Below are 21,011 nucleotides of genomic sequence, written 5' to 3' on the forward strand. Positions count from 1 at the left end.
TGGGGTCAAATCAGCTTTATAATTTGCATTTTCATTGAATTTTAATGCTAGTTTCCAGTGGAAGCACCATATTAACCTGTGGAATAATGCAATTATACAAATCACCCCTCAAATACAAATGAAATTAAGGTTTTTGTTTTGTACATGTAAATACCTTTGCTATCAGCATTACATTCATCTATACAGACCTCATAATTGGGTAAATAAGGCCTCTCACAAAACCTATCAAGAGCAACCCCTCGCCCCAAAAAAAAAAAAAAAATGTCTGCTAAAAATTACAGGACATTATTTGGACTGTAGTTTTGACTGTAATAGTCTTGGTGAAGAAAAACTAAACTAAACAAAAACATCAACAATAACTAACAGAACAAAAACCTAACCTTTCCCAAAATTTGGAACAATAGTGTGACACCTGGTATTACATTATGTTGCAAGGACAGTTATACCAGTAAATTTGAGGAACATGAGGAATCAAGCAAGCTTATAAATCATACAACAATTAAGTTTTGTGAAAAAACATTTGAGTGAAAGTTAGGGTAAGGGGGATATAAAATACAGTTTGTAGAGTATAAAACCTTTACACCTATGTACTGACCCTATTAAACAGAAAATAGTGTCTGTGTGTAACCTGGACATGCTATTAAGATATGTGTGCTATAAGGGCCGTTTCATAGTCAACGCATCTGTACGCATACGCGTCCCCGAGGCTACGCATCGTTACGCTTCAGCTGCCATTATGCGTCGGTGCGTAGCCAAATGTGTCGTCCTAGTTTTTGATACGCGACGCGCCGATGCACGCAATACTATGCATTGTCAGTGGGGGCGACATTGCAAGTATTGTACATTAATTCAAGTATATTGTGTTTACAGAAGAAGAAGGACTGTCTATGGTTTGAATACCGGGCGAAGAGGAAAAATTATGCAAACTTATACGTATTCATCCACATTTATACGATCCACACTCCTCTTCAGTTGCCATTGTGATCTGAATATCATGCGACCCGACTCTACTAATATCACCCGACTCTACTACCCCCTGTTGTGTGAGAGGTGTATTGCATACACGCATCGCCCGTCACTGTTTAGACTATGAAAGGGAGCGCGTCGCTCGCGTCGCTCGTGTCGCTTGCTCACGTTTCTCGCGTTGACTATGTAACGGCCCTAAGGAGAACTGATCTGGGAGATAATATGCATGATTATTTTATATCCATTACATATATGTAAAAATTACAACCCAAACCCCAACCACCCCACCACTCTCATTCAGATACATTCACTAACAAAAGTCTGGATAACATTCAAACATATAACACAGAACATATGCATGCTAATAAAAAAAATAAAAAATAATTAGTGTGAAATCTTCAAACAACCGGAAACATGACATAAAATAAAACGACAAAAATGCAGCTGTAGACCCAGTTCCACTCTTAAAGGAATCCAATGGAAATTGGTGAAAGGTTAAGTTCTCTATTAATGCCCTCTTCTTCATTCTCTTTCAGCAGTTTCAGCATGAAGCACTTGTGTCCTGTGAAAGGAACATGTTCTCGATGTTGTCTGCACAGTTAACCAAACACATGTCCCTCAGAGTGCATACGAACATCTGGATGCGGTGAAATGGCAAAACATTGCTCCCTCCTCCTCTGCCACTGTCACTCCAAACCTTCAGCATCTGGTAGTGGGCATCTTTGCAGTTCCGGTGGTCTTGTTCTGCCCTGTCAATGTTCTGCTCAGAAACACCGAGTCGACGTACAAGTTCTTTAAATCGTCCAATCGGCACCTCGTCCAGCACAAAATAGAAGAATTCGTGAACTACACAAGCAAAAGTCAGAGGAAGAAATGGTGAGAGACAGACAACAGACGTGAATCATCTTTTAGCATCATTACTTAAGCCTCCAATGATTTAGGTTTCGAAACAAATAAACTCAGATATACTTTTGATCTCTCTTGGGACGCAGTCTGGGAGTTTTCCACTTTGTTCTGTCTTACACGGCTGGTTTGCAAAAGAAACACTCTCACATATTGTGTTTGGTTCCACTCTAATAATCAATTTCTGTGAAGAACATTACATATATTTATTAATTACTTAATAACATGCAGAAATACACAACACAATAATCAAAACAACACCAGTCAAATAGGATATAACACATCACATGATCATTACACGACCTTGAGGAAACGCATGGCTTCCACAAAGGTCCTGCAAGAGTCTATGCAATAAGAATCATTGTAACATTTATTTTAGTAATTATATATCTTTAGGTCTTTAATTCACAAAAGATATTAAAAAGTAGTATTAAGGAGCACAAGTGTTTTCAATAATGACAATAATCAGCATATTACATAAATTCTGAAGGATCATGTGACACTGAAGACTTGTTAATGGCTGCTGAAAATTCACCATCACAGGAATGAATTACATAAAAAAAAAAAAAAAAAATTATATATATATATGTGTGTGTGTGAAACGGAAAACAGTCAATACAGCACCAGTTTAGCATTTATTTATGAAGACATTCGAGCTATTAAGTATTAGTATTATTTTTTGTCTTTATTTTATCATGTGACAGAAATACAGTATAAGTTTATTAGTATTTATCATAAAACATGAATCATCTTCTGTGAAAACAGAGCAACGGTAATTATGTGTTTAGCATCAAATATGAATCACTTGCATTGTGAAGAAGAATGGTTGTGGTGTCCTTGCCATTGTTTGTCATAGGACAATCAAGTATTTTACCTCATCTTCGAGAGCAGTTAATGATTTCTCCGATGACAAAGCTTGCCTCTTTTTCTTCCAAAGTCTGATTGGCTCGTATAACACGAGCACTCCCAGTGCTAGAACCGTGATACATGCACAAACGGGGACCAGTATTTGTTGTAATGTGCCTGAAACATCAATGTGACGAGAAATTAAAATCACTCATTAATATATATATATTCACGAGTTCACACTTACATACAATTGGGAGGGTAAGATTTAATGCGTATTTGGCGTGCTGTCCGGAGGGAGGGCTCCGAGCTCGGAGTTCGGCCCGAACCCAGAGTACTCCCCCCTACCCTATGTAAGTGGTTTAGGATTAGAAGTGTGGAGAAGGGGTGGTGGGGGGATGCTGCGAGACTGTCAAATGAATTGAGGTGAGACTGCTGTATATATACACCTCTTACCATTGATTGCTGAGTGCTCTCCACCTGTGTTAATTATCTGCTCGTGCTTCTCCCGAACTTTGTTAATAAAACATCATTATATATTTTTTTTTTTTTTTGCTTGAAGACACATTATGTTTTTACAGATACATTTTGCTTAGTCATGGCAAGACAAATTCACAAGAACTTGAGAGGGGACTTCCCAAGATTACTCACGCTTTCTAAAAAGCCTGAAACACTCTAAAGCCATAGTTTGGCAATAGTTGCCTGTCTGGCATCCTCAATATTAGGAAGGCCAACAGACATCAACAGCTGTGTTATATTTTCTCAGTCTCTGAAGGGCACACATATTTAGATACAGAGACGTGTTTTTTGAAATAACAGTAAATTCTTGTCCAGTTACTCATTTTCCTGGTTAAATATTATTTACACAATCAAAAAGAAAGAATGAAAGAAAGAAACCAAATACGATTCTATTTTCTATTTATACATTAACAATGTAAGTAATGTTCTGTTTATTAAAACCAAGTAGAAATCTCATCAAGCAAGTGTTTTAAGCATTTTTTTTTACATTCATTCCAAAATAATAACTATTCAGCTGTTCTTATTAATAGTTCACTTTTCGGATCATTAGTCATCAAAGCTCGGTAAATAAGTAATTTCACCAAGCTAATTGCTCACAGAAAAAAACCCCACCGATCATGTTCTCAGGACATCTCAAGTTTTATTTTGACGTGATGAATGGGTGATATCTGAGTCGGTTTACTTACATTTTAATTAGGCTTCCCATTAATGACACCAGTTTGTTCATTCAGACTGATTAGCGAATGCGTAACACATACAAAAACAGGAGGCGGGCTTTATTGCATGAACCTTACGTGACTTACCATTCATTCAAAATGTGTCCCTTACCTAACCCACCACATGCTTTTAAGTCTAAAACTCAATAGGCTTAGGAGAGACAACCAATGTTGTAGTGCTACTTAAAAAAAAAATGTAGTTTTCTTTTTAATTTCATATTTTGTAATATTTGCATAGTTTTCTCATCCAATTTTATGAAGAGGCACTGCCTCCTCAGGGGAAATTTCACAGATCAGTACTCACCTGAAGAATTAATTGGGCTGGTGGACTTAACAGGGTTACGAGGTGTGGTGGTTTTGCACACGTCTGGACACTCCTCCTGACATCTATAAGACATAAAGAACACACATGATGATTATATTGTCTGAAATGTCTAAAATAACAAAAATAAAATTCAAAATAAAATTATTTAGGATTAATCAAAAATTTTAAATGACTGTAATATCCAAGATGTGTAATTGCACTTAGTTATTAATACTGGTTAAACGCATTTCAAAACACAATAACGCACAAAACTGAGCTTTTGTAGTTAAATGCATTTGCATTGAGAAATGTGCTTATGTACTGCATTTGGCTGTGTACTTTAAGCTTGGATGTAAGTATTTTAAGTATAACAAACTTTTTAGGACAGCAGACATAAATTCCTTCCAAGGAAGAAAGTCTGTACTTGTAGACTTTTGTAATCAAAAGATGAATAAGTTCAATTCATCATCTTAACCTCTGAACAGGTGCCACACCATAATGAGAGTATTGAAGTACTGACTTACTTAGCACACGGCTCACAGATGTTTTTTCCCACTTGGTAATGGTTTTCTTTGCATTCACACTGTGCATTCTGATCACCAGAACCTGTCAAAAGTGAAAACATTAACCAAGGGTTTGCTACAATCTATGTAAAAAAATGTAAATACAATTATAATTAATTAGGAAGCTTTATTAAAGGGATCATATGATGCGATTTCGAGTTTTCATTTCTCTTTGGAGTGTTACAAGCTGATTGTGCATAGATAAGATCCCTGAAGTTGCAAAGACTAAATAGATATTCTTTATCAAAGTTAAGACTCTGCCACGCCCCCCTAAAACGGCTCATTCAAACACAAGTCTGCATCACGATGTGGAAATATTTGCGCAATGCCGCCCAATTGTCCATGCAAAGAAAGAATTAATGTTGAAGTAGCCATGTAAAGGAGATTCTGTGTTTCTAGGCGAGGACAAAAGAGCATTACAGATCTTTAAGATTACTTGCAACAGAACAGCAACACGTTTTATTCATGACCGTTTTATGAGGTTATTCTGACTTTGCTATGACAATCTTGCACTTCTGAATCACCTACTTTGTTATTAGTTTAAGTATTTGCTATTGACTGTTTAAATGCTGAGTTTTGCATGTTGTGTGTGTGTGTGAGCACACGCATGTGTGAAAGAGAGAGAGAAACCGGTCATTCACATCACAGTGGAGTCAGATGTCTTAACCGTCTGTGGCTTGTGTACTGCAAACACAAGCTTCATCACTGTGTCTGTCACGTGACTCTGTTCCCCTTTCGGGCTTGAACTGATGGTTAAACTAAGGACATTATTAACTGTCTTTACATCTATTTTAAAAGAAGACGCTCACGATTATGGAAAGGGGTGTTAAATTTCTGACGAGTGCTTGCGGTGATCGGCCAATCACAATACACTGGGTCAATTGGCCAATCAGAGCAGACTGCGCTTGTCGGAGGGATGGACTTTGTAGAAAATTATGCATTTATGAGAGGCGAGGCATAGAGGAACTAAAATAATGTACAGAATTGGAAAAATAATGTTTTTTTTTTTTTTACATAATAGCACGCACGTCAACATATTCTTTACACCAAATAAACAAAATAATGATCTTTAAAAAAGCATCATATGACCTGTTTAAGCTCAAGGAACTTACATTCCACAATTGTATGCTGCCCAGGTCCACACTTCTTACACTCCTTACAAACCCATGTCAGGACATCTAGTTTCTTATAGTAGTATCCAGACTTACACCCACACACCCGATCGCTTATGCGTGTACATGGCGATATTTCTTTGGAATGGGCTGTGATTAAAACAAGAAAGACACATGTAACCTGGGCAAGAATCAAATGAATTGGCTGTGTGAAGTTTTTAATAATAATTTACATATTAAAGGGATAATTTCATCTAAAAATGAAAATTGTCATCATTTACTCACCCTCATGTTCTTCCAAAATTTTTGTCTTTTGTGGAACACAAAACAATATATATATATATATTAGTGTTTTTTTGTCAATATTGTTTGGACAAAAACACTCTTCAAAACTGTGTTCCGCAGAAGAAAGAAAGTCATACAGATTTGAAATTATGTAACAGTTATGTAAATGATGACAGAATTGTCATTTTTTGGGGTAATTATCTCTTCAAAAACAAGAAATATGAAAATGTAAGTAATAAAATGGCATTACGTTTGTTGCACTCCTTGCATCTGAAGCAGTTTTTATTATAGTTTGAGCTATCTAGATAGGTTCCATCCTCACATATCTCACATTCAGACCTCATGTTTAGTCCAGGACATGATGCTTTCAATTTAAACCCTGGAGTGGAAAACAAAAAGGACAAAGGACAAGAAAGAACCATCTATGAAAGCTGAACAAAAGTTTTCTTTGAAAAAACAAAACAAAACAAAACACACACAAAAAAACACCCTGTTGCTAACCATAGGTTTTTATCCATGGGTAACTATTTTAAATGTTAACAACTTTGCTTCATTATATTATGAATGTTCTTATTCAAAAGTACACAATTTACATCTATAAGCAATGTACATCTATAAAGCCTGTATTTAAATTTGCTTTACCTGGATGACATTTATTACAGCAGAATCCTTTCTCATTCCAGTATTCACTATCAGAACAATCATTTTTCACAGTTTCTTGTCCACGTGCAAAATATGCTATTGTATTTGACTGGCTGATTAGAACCTGTGGGGAACAAAGGATCATTTAGGTTACAAAAAGGAATGGAGAATGACTGTGACTATTCTTTTGAATAGCATGCCATTTTTATTATGTGTGAGTGCACAGTACAATACTGTATTCCACAATATAAAAAAAAAAATGCTTCACATAAATTCTTTGGAGGAATGAACTATAACGCTATAAATGAGTAACTTCTGTGATTGGTGGATATTTCTTCAGAATTATGGGTAAGGAAGTCCTTCATTATTACATTTATTTATTTGAATGAAATTACACTGATTCATGGCTTATGCTCACCATAACTTACAAAATCTCCATGCATGTCTGTCCTAAAAGATTTGTGTGTTGTTGTTTAATTTATGGAACCCAACTGTTCATTCTATGCACAGATAAAGTCGCCGAGTAATTGATCAATTAAAACACCCCTTTAATCATCAACAATGAAACATACCAACACAACCTTTTAAGAAAGTATTTTAGATGGACAGCTGGGGCAAAATTATGGCTCATATCTTACCAGCAAAACATAAGCGCACAGCTTGCATTTCCTCATGGCCGTTGTAAGGTGGCGCTAAAGCAGCACTTCTCACTTCCCCAAACTCTCTGACCGGACATCGCGGCGGGTCGCCGGAGGACAGATGAGCAAGTAAGGGTTAATCATTTTCCAATTATTAATTTAGCCAGCATTATATAGTCATTAAAAAACAACAACAGTTTTCATGAACTCCTTGTCCTTGTATATCAAGCAGAATATTCTTACAGTAACCTGTTGCGAAATAGTGCCTAAATGAGAAACTAACAATCAGACCAAAACCACACACAGTAACATCTAAAATACAGTTTTTATTGTTGATGCCAGCTGAGACCCCCACAGACATATACGCTGGGAAAGAAGACAAAAGGGGTGACGCTTTAGCATTTCCATTCGTTTCAAAGCCACGACACAATCTCGACACCCACACTCAAGTGCCACAAGTAGAGATAACAATCGAGTTCCGTGTGGAGCATTCACAGCGCGCGACCTTACCTCCACTCATGGCGATCCAACACGGTCCTTTCCTACTCTCCCAGAAACTTTTCGTCATCACCAGTTGAGCTAAAAAATAAAATATATAAAAAAAAAAACGTTTTTTTTTTTTTTTTAATGTGAGATTGGTGAAGAACCGCTACCGTGCATTTCCTCGGAGGAGAAGGGTAGTCTTGACTGGAAGTGTTATGCGTCACACAGTCCGCTCCTCCTCGCGTGACAGTTCTCATGAAGGAATTCTAGAGGCTGGATGAAACCGAAAGTACCCTAAAGCTTCTGTTGCAACTTTGAGAAAAGAACAGTAACGTATTTACACAGTGATAGGACACAAAACGTCCTTGAACAATGTTTTACTGTGCAGTTGAATGTCTTTTGTTGAACGTTGGTTAATACACATAGCTCTATCAGAAAGTCAAACTAGAGTAAAAATAAATAAATAAATCATAATTGAGCCTAAACGCACTTATGTCATGACTTTCTTATTTCTTGAAATAAGACAATTTGAAGAATATTCTGGTTAATGGTTGCAACTTGCAACTACATATCTGAGGGAATGATCTGAACTTAGAACAAGATCAGATTGAATCATTCAGAAAGTTTTTTGTAAATAGAATCATCAGATTCTTTGAAAAGATCGGACTCAAATCATTCTTCACAAATCAGACATCTCTACTTACATGACTTTTGCCCCTGACTTGCACCCAACACCAGCTATCCAAAGACAAAGCACATCATATGACTTCAGAAAACTGATTATATGCACCATTATATGCACCACTTTTATCATGGTGTGGTAATTTTTATTTTTGCACATTCGCCACCCACCTCCCCTCCCTTTGGAGGCTTGACTTCCTGGTAGTGGTTGAGGAGAGACCACCCTCATATGATTGTAAAGCACTTTGGGTGTATAGCAATACACAATAAAGTGCTATGTAAATGATTCATTCAATCATTCATTCATTCATTCATCAATGCATGGAATCGATACAGTTAATTAATGCAATGCATGTAAAGAATAATAGTTCTTCATCATATGAGTTCATCATCTGAGTGTGAGTAAGATAATTTTCATTTAATATTTTTCAGACTTAATCTTTTTTTTTTTTTTTGCATTGCATTGCAAGAAATTATGAAATTGTGGGGGGGAAATATAGCTCTGTTATCATTGTTACAATATCATGTTTTGTCTTCATTTTTCTCCAGGTACAATATGACCTAATAAATAGATTTAAAAACTGGTTAAATACTTTTTTTGTTTATCTCAGACAGAATGTATTTACTAAGCTGCATATTGAGGCAAAAAAAAAAAATACTTCCTCACCTCTAAAACCACATCCTCCATTTCTCCATTTCCCCTGTGACCTGCAATGTAACCATGGAGATTGTAAAAAATGCCCACGGATTGCTCTTTAGCATAGTGCCAAAACCAATTCATAACAAAAACAAAAAACATAGTTTGCTGGGTATTATTTAATTCACATTGTATGCTAAGCACATATTTTTTTATTTAGTTATTTTTAATTTTCAGTCTGATGGTAGTTGAAAATACACTAACACAGAAAGCTAACAATCTTGATTTCTATAGGCCTCTCTCTCTCTCTCTCTCTCTCTCTCTCTATATATATTTATATATATACACACACGCGTGCGCGCACACACACACACACACACATATATTTCACGGCTCTGTGGAATACTTGATTCTGATTGGTCAGTGGCGACATTCCGAGGTATGTTATCCCTGGATAACAAGTTTAGTTTTCCTGGGACAGTTCAGTTGTTGTTGGGCACAATTGTTAGGTATTTTCCTTCCACCTGTATATTGAATGGAAATATATTTAAATTAACTGTACTAAAATTCTGGTGAATGTTGTGGCTGTGGAAGGTGAGATCACACCTCTGTCCATGAGTGCATAAATAGCACAACTGATTCCAGGCCTTACTAAATTTATAGACCACAGACAATTTGCCTGCTCAACCAGCAAGATGCTGCTGTTTCATTAGCTTGACTAACAGGGCCGATATTACACCAACATGGTTTGGTGCCACATTACACAGCCAATCAGATCTAAATGTAATGCTCAAGCAAGATATTTGTTCCAGATGTCAGCAGAGTAGGATGCAGAGGGTAATATCTTTGGCTTATGCCACTGAGTTCAACAGTAAGGTTCCAGAAGAAAAATCCCATTAATTTTCTACATTGGGGAATTGATTTTTAATGAAAATGTATCAACATTTAAAAACAGACCTATTGTGAGGTACAAGGTTGTTTATTGATGGTAAATACTTTTTTCACATAATAACATTCAACTGTGAAATTCCTTGGGCCTCATTTTAAAAATGTTGCATATAAACCGTCCTAAATTTGTTTAAAGATCATTTCTCAAAAGTGGGTAAGCGTGATTCAGAGAAAACAAACGGTGCACTGTCACACTGTCTAGTCTCGGTTTCCCTGGGTGTCCACTAGTGGGCTCACTTCCCCTTAGGCACTTCACCATAGGCACTACAATTCCCACTAGCCTTGTCCCTTCATCACAGTAATTGCACTCCGGTTAATTGCACCAGGTGTCTTCACTTATTAGTCATTAGCCTCCCTATATTTACCCGTCTTTTCCTGTTTGTCTTTATGGAGTCCGTACCTTTCGTGATCCCAGTCTTCTCGTCCTCCGAGATTCCTCGTCTACCTGTTCCCTTTCCTTTCCTGTCCCTTCCCTGTTTGTTTTATTTTGGATGATTTTCTGGTTTTGACCCAGCTTTGTTGGATTATTCTGTGGATTACCCCTCAATAAACACACCTGCATTTGGATCACTCTCGCCTTGTGTCTTACCGGGTCACGATCGTTACATGCACACAAAAACACATGCATACGCCTCGCTTCCAGATGTGACATTTATACATAGGAAATAATCTTGAAATTGTGTGCAGCTGACTGGTGTCAGATCTCCACCTTGTAAACACCTCCTAATTAATATCATTACCATTTAAAAGCACACGCCAAATATCCAACGTTCTATGAGAATGACTAGCACAAAGAAGAAAATAACAACATATGTTTCATATCATAATACAATTAATTATTACTCGATTATTGTGATTTGGCATTTATTTATATTTACACAGTTTACTAATGCTACTCAAATGTGAAATTAATGTACTGACACTAAAATATGTACTGTATTTTATTCAAATATAACGCTTATGAATACATTCTTTGTTTGGCTGGTTGTGAAGAATGTGTGTCAAACGCCATGAATTGGCTTAAATAACCTTGGTAGGTGACGTCATTGATTACACGCACCTGAGAGGTTATAAAATACATGTGAAACGGACACATCCTCCGGTTCACCTTTGTCTGAGGTCTTTATCTTGTCTTTTTCAGCATTGTTATGCAGCATCTTGTTCCTGCTTTTCCAGGGAACAGGGTTACAGTTATGCAACCCGAGAAGTTCCCTATCAAAAGCTAGTCTTGATGCTGCATTCAATTATGCTTATGGGAATGAGAAAAACCAACAGCACCATACTGGAAGTGTCTGGACCCCCCAAGATTGTGTAGTGTGTGCGCACAAGCATTGACAGGATCTCAGACATGACTCTGGGATGTTGATTCAAGGACCTGTGAGCCCTGAGTAGCATGGACATCCAAACTATAGAATCTAACAAATGTGCGCGGAGAGGACCAGCCTGCCGCATCACACACTTACTGCAAGGGAACACTTCTTGTTATAACCGAAGGCGAAACTTTACCACGTGCCTCGTAGGCTAGGGCAGTAGCATTCCTCACCCAATGTGCCATAGTTTGCTTAGTGGCAGCCACCCTCCGGTTGCAGCCCTCATAGCATGTGAAAAGCTGCTCTGACTTATGCCACTGGCTGGCGCAGTGGATGTAAATCTAAAGAGCATGTACTTGACACAGTAAGTGAAGTCTTTTCTGCTCTGGTGTTGGGGAACAGGGGAGGGCAGAAGGCTTCAAGAACGACCCGATGTATGGTTGAGAATGGAAATTTCAAAAGATAATTTGGGTGATTATGCAAAATAGCTTTGACCAGCCCAGGGACAAAGTCTAGGCAGGATGGCGAGACTGACAGAGCCTGCAAATCATCAATTCTTTTCAGATAAGTAATAGCCATTAGAATATCAATCTTTTGGGTCAGAAACCTGACAGGTGCTGACTCTAGTGGTTCAAAAGGGATGTCAACCAGACCTTCGAGCACTATGCTAAGTCCCATAAAGGGACTGTGACTCTAGTGGGTGGCCTCAACTACTTGGCTTATAACTTCTTCAAGTGAAGGGAGCCCTAGTACTTAGAAAGTCAGAAACCGGTGTCTGAACCACAAAGCAAGGGTATGAAGCCCCTGGTGGGTAACCCTTATTTGCCTCTGGGGATTGGCCCTTGGATGAAATGGCTCTGAGCTACAACTGAAACGTCTCATGTGCAGTAGGCAATAAGGTATTACAATTGATGCAGCTGCCATGAGACCTATAACCCTTTGAAAGTTATTAACTGTAACTTTTTGGCTTAGATTGATGTTATTTATGGTGCTTAGAATTGATTCGATGTGTGTAGGAGACAGCTGTGCTTGCATCGTGATCAAGTTCCATTCAATCCCCAAATAAGTTGTCCTCTGAGCAGGAGAGACAACACTTTTCTTGGCATTGACTCTCAACACCAGAGATTCGAGATGAGCTAGTACGACATCCCAATGCCAGTCGTCCTGGAGTCATAGAGGAGCCAAAGCTGCATCCATGCAATTTGTGAATGTGCGAGGTGACAAGGCTAGGCTGAACAGAAGAACCTGATACTAGTAAGCTTTGCCCCCGAAAGCAAACCTCAGGAACTTCCTGTGTTGTGGCAAGATCTCTATGTGGAAGTACATGTCCTTGAGATTGATTGTCACAAACCAATCGCCTGATTGGATCTGAGACACAACCATCCTGAATATCAACATTTTGAAAGTGTATGTTCTGAGGTAGCAGTTCAACCCAGGAAGATCTAAAATTTTTCTTGGTAACCAGAAAAAAAAAAACCTGAGGCTGCCAGGAAGGAACCTCTACTGTCTGTTGAAACCTTATATGCCCCTCCCCAGCGACAGTCCTGACGCTTGAAAAGCAGGGGAGAAACCTCTCAAAAGTGTCTTCATAGTGCTTCGCCTCTTGTAAACCACTGAGGACTGTGTTGACATGGTCGTTTAAATTCACGTCGATGGCACAAAGACATGGAACAAATAGGTCTTACTCATGAACAAGTTACCTTGTCGTGGAGGTCGCCAAAGAAGGGGAGAGACTGTTGCTGAGGCCCCTCCCCTCAACCACCTGACAGAAATTTTTCGTCCATCTTCGAGTACTTGGAGGCCTCTGTTCCAAGAATTACTTGCTTCCAGTTTTGATTCCTCACCTCCTCATGCAGACATCACGGCTGCTTGGCAGCACTTCCACTCTGTTTCCACAAAGGCTGCATTCTCCATCTTTGGAAAGCGATCCAGATCCCAACCTGACTGGTTCAAAACCCATGCCAGCCTGCTCCTACCTGCAATTGATTCGAAAGGTTCAGCCAGACTGTCTCATCTGCAGCATAACACTCGCTCAAATAAGGCAGCATTGAAGCAGGCATGCAGCAATGTCCAACGGGTCACTCGCATAGCCATGCAGACTGTCACGTAAGTGTTACGGGAAACACAGGAGAAGGAACCAATTTGCAGGTACGTCGTTTATTAAAGGGGTAATCCAATAGAGTAAACAGTCCAGGCAGGGTCAAAACCAGCAGATCAAAGCAGACATAAACAAGACACTAACGCAAGGCAAGACAAGGATGACGGGAATGAATAACGGTAACATTTAAACAAGGACTCCGTAACACAGACTAAGACAGACTGGGTATTTATACACAGAAGGATAATGGGGAAACAGGAGACAGGTGGGGGAAACAATCAATTACGTAACAAGGAGGAAAGTGACCATATAAGGATACAGGAAGTGCTCTGGGACAGACACCGTGAGAAGGAGGACATCTAGTGGAACCCCGGGGAACAACAACCCAGACACTGTGAGAGTCAACATAGGAACCAGCGGTAACTGTCACAGTGTCTGGGTTGTTGTTCCCCGGGGTTCCACTAGATGTCCTCCTTCTCACGGTGTCTGTCCCAGAGCACTTCCTGTATCCTTATATGGTCACCTTCCTCCTTGTTACGTAATTGATTGTTTCCCCCACCTGTCTCCTGTTTCCCCATTATCCTTCTGTGTATAAATACCCAGTCTGTCTTAGTCTGTGTGACGGAGTCCTTGTTTAATGTTATGTATTACTCATGCCCGTCATTCGTGTCTTGCCTTGTGTTTGTGTCTTGTTTATGTTCTGATTTGGTTTCTCTGGTTTTGACCCTGCCTGGACTGTTTACTCTCTTGGATTAACCTTATAATAAACGGCTTACCTGCAATTGGTTCCTTCTCCCGTGTTTTCTATAACACATTACGTGACACAGACTTACTGGAGCACACTGTGTGACCGTATTGAGTCAAGTGCATCCATTGGAAACATCCGAGGAGTCTTTGAAGGTCTGAAAGAAGCCTTGGGCCCAGTACCTAAAAAATCCTCTCCACTCTGTTCCCTATTAGGTGAACTTCTGACTGATTTGGAATCTCAATTGGCGAGATGGGCAGAGCACTACAGCCTTCTCTATGCTCAGCCTGTCACAGCCAACACACTGGCAATAACTGCTGCTGTTCCTGAACTCCCCCTATGTCTGACCTGGATGCAGATATCACCATTGAGGATGTCAAATTTGCAATTAAAGCACTGAAAAATAACAAGTATCCCGGGGCTAACGGCCTCCCCCTGAGGCTTATAAGGCAGGTGATGATGCCTCTGTCCTACATCATCACCAGATGTCCTTAGAGATTCCAACATCATCACCATCTATAAGAACAAGGGGGACCGTGCAGACTGTAGCAACTTAATTAGGAATATCTCTGCTCAGTCTTGCTGGCAAGATATTTTCTTGCACTATTCTACCACGTTTACAAATCCTTGCTGACCGTATCCTCCCCGAAAGCCAGAGTGGGTTTCGTGCTGGCCGCTCCATAGCAGACATGGTGTTCTGTGTTCGACAACTACAGGAAAAGTGTATTGAATAGCATAAACCTCTGTTCTTGGTGTTTGTAGACTTGACCAAGGCCTTTGACTACGTTGGTCGATCTGGACTTTTCCTTATCCTACAAAGACTTGGCTGCCCTCCAAAGCTACTGAAGGTGGTCACTGAGTTTCTTGGGGGGCATGAAGGCAATCGTACAGTCTGAAATCACTCGCTCTGAAGAGTTCCAGATAAGGTTTGGGGTAAAGCAGGGTTGTGTCCTTGCTCCTACCCTCTTCGGAATTTTCTTCTCTGCCCTACCAGATGTCCTTAGAGATTCCAACATGCTGTGAGCTCGACATGGACAGCAGTGGTAGTAGCGGTGCCTTCCCTGATGACTCAGGTATTCTTCTACACACCCGCAACTCAGGAGGGCATCATCAATGTTTGGAAAATTGAGCAAGTGTGTCTGGCACAACAAGTACCTCTCATTGCTCCTCAAAGTCCATGCCATGCATGTGTACTTAGCAACTTATATGCAAGTGAGACACGGACAAACATACAGGAGGCACGAACATCGCCTCAACGCCTTCCATTTTCGCTGCCTTCAATCCATACTGGGTGTATACTGGAAGGACCATGTGCCAAACTCTGTCATACTTGAGAGAACTGGTTTCAGTGACCTGTACACCATTCTTTGTAGATGCCACCTCCGCTGGACTGGGCATATTTGTCGAATGAAAGACACCTGCCTCCCAAAAATCTTGCTATATGGCGAGCTGGCAAATGCCCCCCACAAACATGGTCGCCCCCATCTACATTTTAAAGACGTCATTAAAAGGGATCTTTAGGCCTTTTCCATTAACTTGGACAAGTGGGAGGCACTTGCAAATGACAGACCCAACTGGTGCACAGCAATTGACAATGGCCGCAGGGACTCTCAGGAGGCCTACAATTCATTTCTGGAAGAGAGATGCTCAAAACGAGAAGCAGTTCGTCGTACTTGACATGAACGGCCATAGTAGCAGTAGCAGTATACAGATAAGTATTATGGACATAATTTACAGATTTTAAATACTATCAGCATGATATACAGATAGGTGTACTATGAACATACTATACAAATGGATTATGTCAAGTGTATGTACACTATAGGCAGAGACTATGAACATATGAACATTATTTACACTAGTGCAATGTACAGTAAAGTGCATAGAAAATATTTCAGTGTGCAAATGGATTACTCAGTGTTTTTGGATGACAGACAGTAGTGCAAGTAATAACAAGTTTACTGATTTTTGCTTGTTGTAAATAAATAAATAAATCAGATGTAGTGATGAGGAGGGGTGAGGAGTCTGTATGTGTGGTGTGGGGGGGTGTTGGTGTTAGAGGGCAGAGTTCAGCAAGGAGACAGCTGTAGGGAAAAAGCTGTTCCTGATTCTGCTGGTCCTCTGAAGCGCCTCCCAGAGGACAGGAGGTTAAACAGCCTGTGGTCAGGGTGAGAGGACTCCTTGAGAATGCTGTGAGCTCGACGTGGACAGTGTTTCCTCTGGATGTCCTCAATAGCAAGAAGGAAGTGGTGTCCCTGTGATGCGTTGGGCAGTTTTCACCACCCTCTGCAGTGCAATGTGGTCAGCCACTGAGCAGTTCCTATACCAGACTGTGATGCAACTGGTCATGATGCTCTTGATCGCACACTGGTAGAAGTTCACCAGGATGACTGAAGACAGTTGGTTCTTCTTTAGTGTCCTGTGGAAGAAGAGGTGCTGGTGAGCCTTCTTGACCAGGCTGGAGGTGTTTATGGTGCAGGACAGGTCCTCTGAGATGGTGATTCCCAGGAACTTGAAGCTGGAGACATGTTCAACAACCATCCCATTAATGAGCAGGTGTGGTAAGGTAAAGTCTTCTGGTCAGAAAGTCCATAATCCAGTTAAGGGAGGTGTTAATGTCCAGGTCTCCAAGTTTTGTGGTCAGCTTGGAGGGAATGATGGTGTTAAATGCTGAATTGAAGCCAACTGACAACATCCATACATATGTGTTGTTATTGTCCAAGTGTGTGAGTGCAGAGTGCAGCACTGTTCATACTGCATCCTCTGTGCTTCTATATGTCCGTTTCACTTATATTTATAATCTCTCAGGTACGTGTAATCAATGACGTCACCTACTGAGGTTATTTAAACCAATTCTTGGCGTGTTTGACACATATTCTTCACAACCTGTCGAACAATGAATGTTCTCATAAGCATTATTCAACGTAGCATTGAGAGTAGCTTTTGATAGGGAACTGATGTAAATGGCAAAAACAAAGTTTAAGGCTGATGTCTCTATTCATTTTCACAGAAGCAAATCAGCAGATGTTATAAATAAAAACAGTTAAGAATGTTATTGAATAGAATATATTAAAACTTTTACTGCATGACATAGGCCTATTCTTATTAACTACACAAGCAAAACAGTCGTTTATGCAATTTTTTCTATTTTATGCATTATGAATTGAATACTTCACAAGTTCTATTATAAATTAAGAAAAAACAACAACATGAAATAAACTGTCTACAGAAAGAGAGTAAAGAACAACATTAGGCTACTGAAAAGGTCAGCTTAATCTTGCGCAATTAATCTCTTACACTGCATCTTTGTTATTGATGATGAATGAATTTGGAGCTTGCATGTACACCACTTTTATTATTATTGTAGCTAAGATGTTCAAATAGCTGCAGTACTGTATGCCTGCTCAGACCCTGACGTGGCACTAAGTATTTTTCCATGTCAAAAAAAAAACATTTTTATAAATATGAACGTTGCTGTGGATTTTTGTCAACACACAGATTAGATCTTAGAGTATGCGTACACTAAAATCCACTGCAATTTACACAGTTTAAAAATGGCCCCTGGTGATGAACCACTGGTTCTGGAAAGTTATACTACCTGCAATAAAACTGTAACAAGCTAATTGCAGCAAAACACTTTAGATCCTGCTATAACACCCTCATTTCCTGCTTTAACCATACAGGTCAAGCGATTATCCTCACCAGCCTTCAACATTGTAATCATAAGACTCATGTTACAGACTTTGTTTGTTTCTGTTGGAGTATGTTACCTGCTTTTCTTTTTGTTTGTTAAATTTGTATTGCTGAGAATTCTGTCTGAAGCTGCAAACTTTTGACTGTGGAAGCCATCTTACAGAATCATAATGAAGTTGACCATCTGATTGGAGACACCTTCTTGAAAGCTTATAGTTAGTTTGTTGGCCCAACTACAGTAAGGAAGGCCATGGACATGGCCCTGCAGATATGTCAACTTACCAGAAATTTAACCCAAGAGTGAGCACCTCCCATCTCTGGCCCTTAACACCTGTTCCCATTTCATCTACCATTTGATGTGAAAGAACGTCAGTTGACAATTTCAACTGTCACTTATAAGGAAAAGTGTGAAAATATTTAGAGGAAACATACTTGAATGCAAAGCACACCACACCAGTAAAAGGTATGTGACATAACAGAAATTATGATTGATCTAATAGGATCTTTTTGAAGAGGGGTCTCACTCATAAGGGGAGAACTTTTTTACGTGAAGGTTAGAGTTCTGTAAAGCTGCATGCCTGTCAGCAGGTGATGTTATCTGCAGGAGTTGATGTCACATTTCTTATATCTTAGCAGTTCGAGCGGTGTTGTGGTGAGCCCTCCTTTTACTGTAAACACTAATTGCTCTTGGTGTGTGCACGTGTGCCGTGGTTGCATGTCTAATCTACAAACTACAAGAAGGACATGACTCTTCTCATAGTGGTATCAGTTCCACTGAATAAAACTGAGCTGACAGCTCATAAGTGTAAAAGTTGGGGAGAAAGAATTAGCAAATTAAGATTAGATGACGGTTGATAAAGATGTTTTGGAAAATAAACCCAAAATAAAAACCGTTATGGCAGCTGTCAGGCATAATGTACTGGTATGCTAACCAGACATTTTAATCTAAACTCAGGATGATATGTTGAGCTTCATGGATTCTGTGTGATTGGGCGTTATTCAACTACTGGCCTCACTACTAAGCTCATTTCTCTAATATACTAATATCATAATCTCAGAATGAGTAGCTGCAGAAGAGCTAGTGTTTTTTACTCATGCTTTTACTCAGAATGAGACACAAGACCCTTTTCATCTAGAGTGTTCGTCTGCGTACATATTCGTTTCAAAGGGAGATGGAGAGAAAGAGACAGTTTGTTTTGGAACTAGTTAAAACTAAGTTGGAACCAAGTTAAAACTAGATAGAAAACCTTTAATGGGACGTTTGGGCTAGAGGAAAAAGAGGCTCAGGAGAAGAATAAACTTAAAGCACATGCAGCTGCTGTTGGTGGTCCTAAGAAGAGTGATATATAACGTTAGTTTATAGATGAGTCATCTGAAGTTTCTGATAAAGATTTAATGCTGGAGAGTTGTCCCCTCATCTTCAAAGTTTCAGAGGGGCCCGCCTAACTCACATCGCTCGTCTTTTTCTCGCTGTCTACTGGATTGTACACACTTTCAAGGTAAGTCTTCATTCACTGTCTTCTACAGACTTTGCTCTCTTGGTGCTTATTTAAAGTATGTGTGATTTAACAGGGATGGTAAAAAACGATGATGTACTATGTGATGTTGCAGCAAATCTATGATCTTATTTTAAGGATACAAATGTTTTGATCAATGTCAATTAAAAGTTCAGATTGAAAAACAACTACATATAACTACCAAAACGCACATAACTAGGTCAAGCTGAATTAAGCATGTGAGGGACCGGATCTGTCTGGTGCTTGTTGTAACTATGCTCAAAAGATCATTGTATAATCATTGACACAATGTCTTATTTTCATTCACTTATTCGTACAGAGTATAGAGATGAGAAATGGCAACATAACGTTATTGACTTATTGCTTGTTTCAACAAAACTGTATTTGTTTCAGAATAAAAGTAATATATATGTGTGTGTTTGTGTGTGTGTGTGTGTTTATAAAATTATCAAAAAATATTCAGTTTTCATAAACACACACACAAACAGAAACACACATATACGTAAATATTACTTTTTTAATAAGTTATATATTTAAAATCACTTTTATTCTGAAACAAATTATATATATATATATATATATATATATATATATAAATATATAAATATATATATATATATATATATATATATATATATATATATAATGGATCATTTTGACAAAAGTGTGACAAAAGCGATATAAATTAAAAAAACAACAATCATATTTATCAGTAATTATTGCATTAAACATTTAACAGTAAGGCCAAGTAATATATTCATGATTTGTATGACTCTTTACATTCTCTGCTAACGCATTTCAAGTCATTCCAGGTGTCATGTGTCATTCTGAATCTTCACATGCTTCTTTTTTTCTCTTCCAGGAAGATGCTTGCCTTGCTCAGTGTCCTCCTGCTCTCATCACATGTCCTTCCTCTCGTCCAGTCACTGCAGTGCGATGAAAGAACAGAGTATTTGGACGGCAACCGGTGCTGCAAAAAATGTAAACCAGGTAAACGAAATCAGCTGCCTCATCACTGAGAACAGAGTTGAGTCAGAGTTAAAAGAACTAAGCCGTTCTTCAGTTAAGATTTGATAATTAACATGAAGTGCACCGAAGCAAAAGAATCTGCTGCTTAAACGTTGTTCGGCTTTTTGAAAAAGTCAGGATGTAATCTTTCAACATCTCAAAACCGGTTGCATTATGTAAGAATTGTTCAGGGTTCAGCTATAGTATGGTTGATTGACATTTACCTAAGGTCTTAGAATGACACATCAAGTTTCTCGGATGAGGATGACTTGTTCCCTAAACTCAACCTGGTAGACTTTCGAACCAGTCAGCATTGAATGCCATGTTCTTAAATGTCATAATTTTGTCTGTACAGTCAGCATCACTAATGTCTCATTCCATGCATGTTTCCCTGCTT

At 39.0% G+C, this 21,011-nt stretch overlaps 2 protein-coding genes across 3 annotated transcripts in view; one reads left to right on the top strand and one right to left on the bottom strand.

Annotated features, from left to right (window-relative positions):
• LOC128030829 (tumor necrosis factor receptor superfamily member 1A) lies at positions 1-8,821 on the bottom strand. Of its 2 annotated transcripts, none has more exons than XM_052618858.1 (12): positions 8,682-8,821; positions 8,148-8,289; positions 8,005-8,073; positions 7,495-7,580; positions 6,857-6,980; positions 6,465-6,593; positions 5,930-6,079; positions 4,779-4,860; positions 4,255-4,337; positions 2,744-2,892; positions 1,936-2,053; positions 1-1,812 (listed from the first exon to the last, which is right to left on the bottom strand). In XM_052618858.1, the coding sequence occupies exons 4-12, from the start codon at positions 7,528-7,530 to the stop codon at positions 1,508-1,510; spliced, it is 1,176 nt and encodes a 391-aa protein (XP_052474818.1). In that variant the 5' UTR covers positions 7,531-7,580; positions 8,005-8,073; positions 8,148-8,289; positions 8,682-8,821; the 3' UTR covers positions 1-1,507. The 2 variants fall into 2 exon arrangements, with proteins under 2 accessions (XP_052474818.1, XP_052474819.1); XM_052618859.1 differs by having other exon boundaries at positions 8,148-8,250; positions 8,682-8,814.
• The window catches only part of LOC128030831 (tumor necrosis factor receptor superfamily member 4), a 17,183-nt gene continuing 3,724 nt past the window's right edge, over positions 7,553-21,011 (top strand). Inside the window, exons 1-2 of the mRNA XM_052618861.1 lie at positions 7,553-7,623; positions 20,469-20,596. Of these exons, the coding sequence (XP_052474821.1) occupies positions 7,616-7,623; positions 20,469-20,596 (136 nt within the window). The 5' untranslated portion in view covers positions 7,553-7,615. The remainder of the gene's footprint in view (positions 7,624-20,468; positions 20,597-21,011) is intronic.

This window comes from Carassius gibelio, chromosome A16 (assembly GCF_023724105.1).
Source record: "Carassius gibelio isolate Cgi1373 ecotype wild population from Czech Republic chromosome A16, carGib1.2-hapl.c, whole genome shotgun sequence".
Classification (NCBI taxonomy): domain Eukaryota; kingdom Metazoa; phylum Chordata; class Actinopteri; order Cypriniformes; family Cyprinidae; genus Carassius; species Carassius gibelio.

What these genes read in the sequence shown, in the direction of transcription:
- LOC128030829 (XM_052618858.1), bottom strand. Translation starts at nt 7,530, where the DNA reads ATGAGGAAATGCAAGCTGTGCGCTTATGTTTTGCTG. An exon ending in ATCTGTGAGCCGTGTGCTAA is followed by an intron (nt 4,338 to 4,778) that starts GTAAGTCAGTAC and finishes TATGTCTTATAG; the next exon opens with ATGTCAGGAGGAGTGTCCAG. An exon ending in CAGCCCAATTAATTCTTCAG is followed by an intron (nt 2,893 to 4,254) that starts GTGAGTACTGAT and finishes TTGATGTTTCAG; the next exon opens with GCACATTACAACAAATACTG.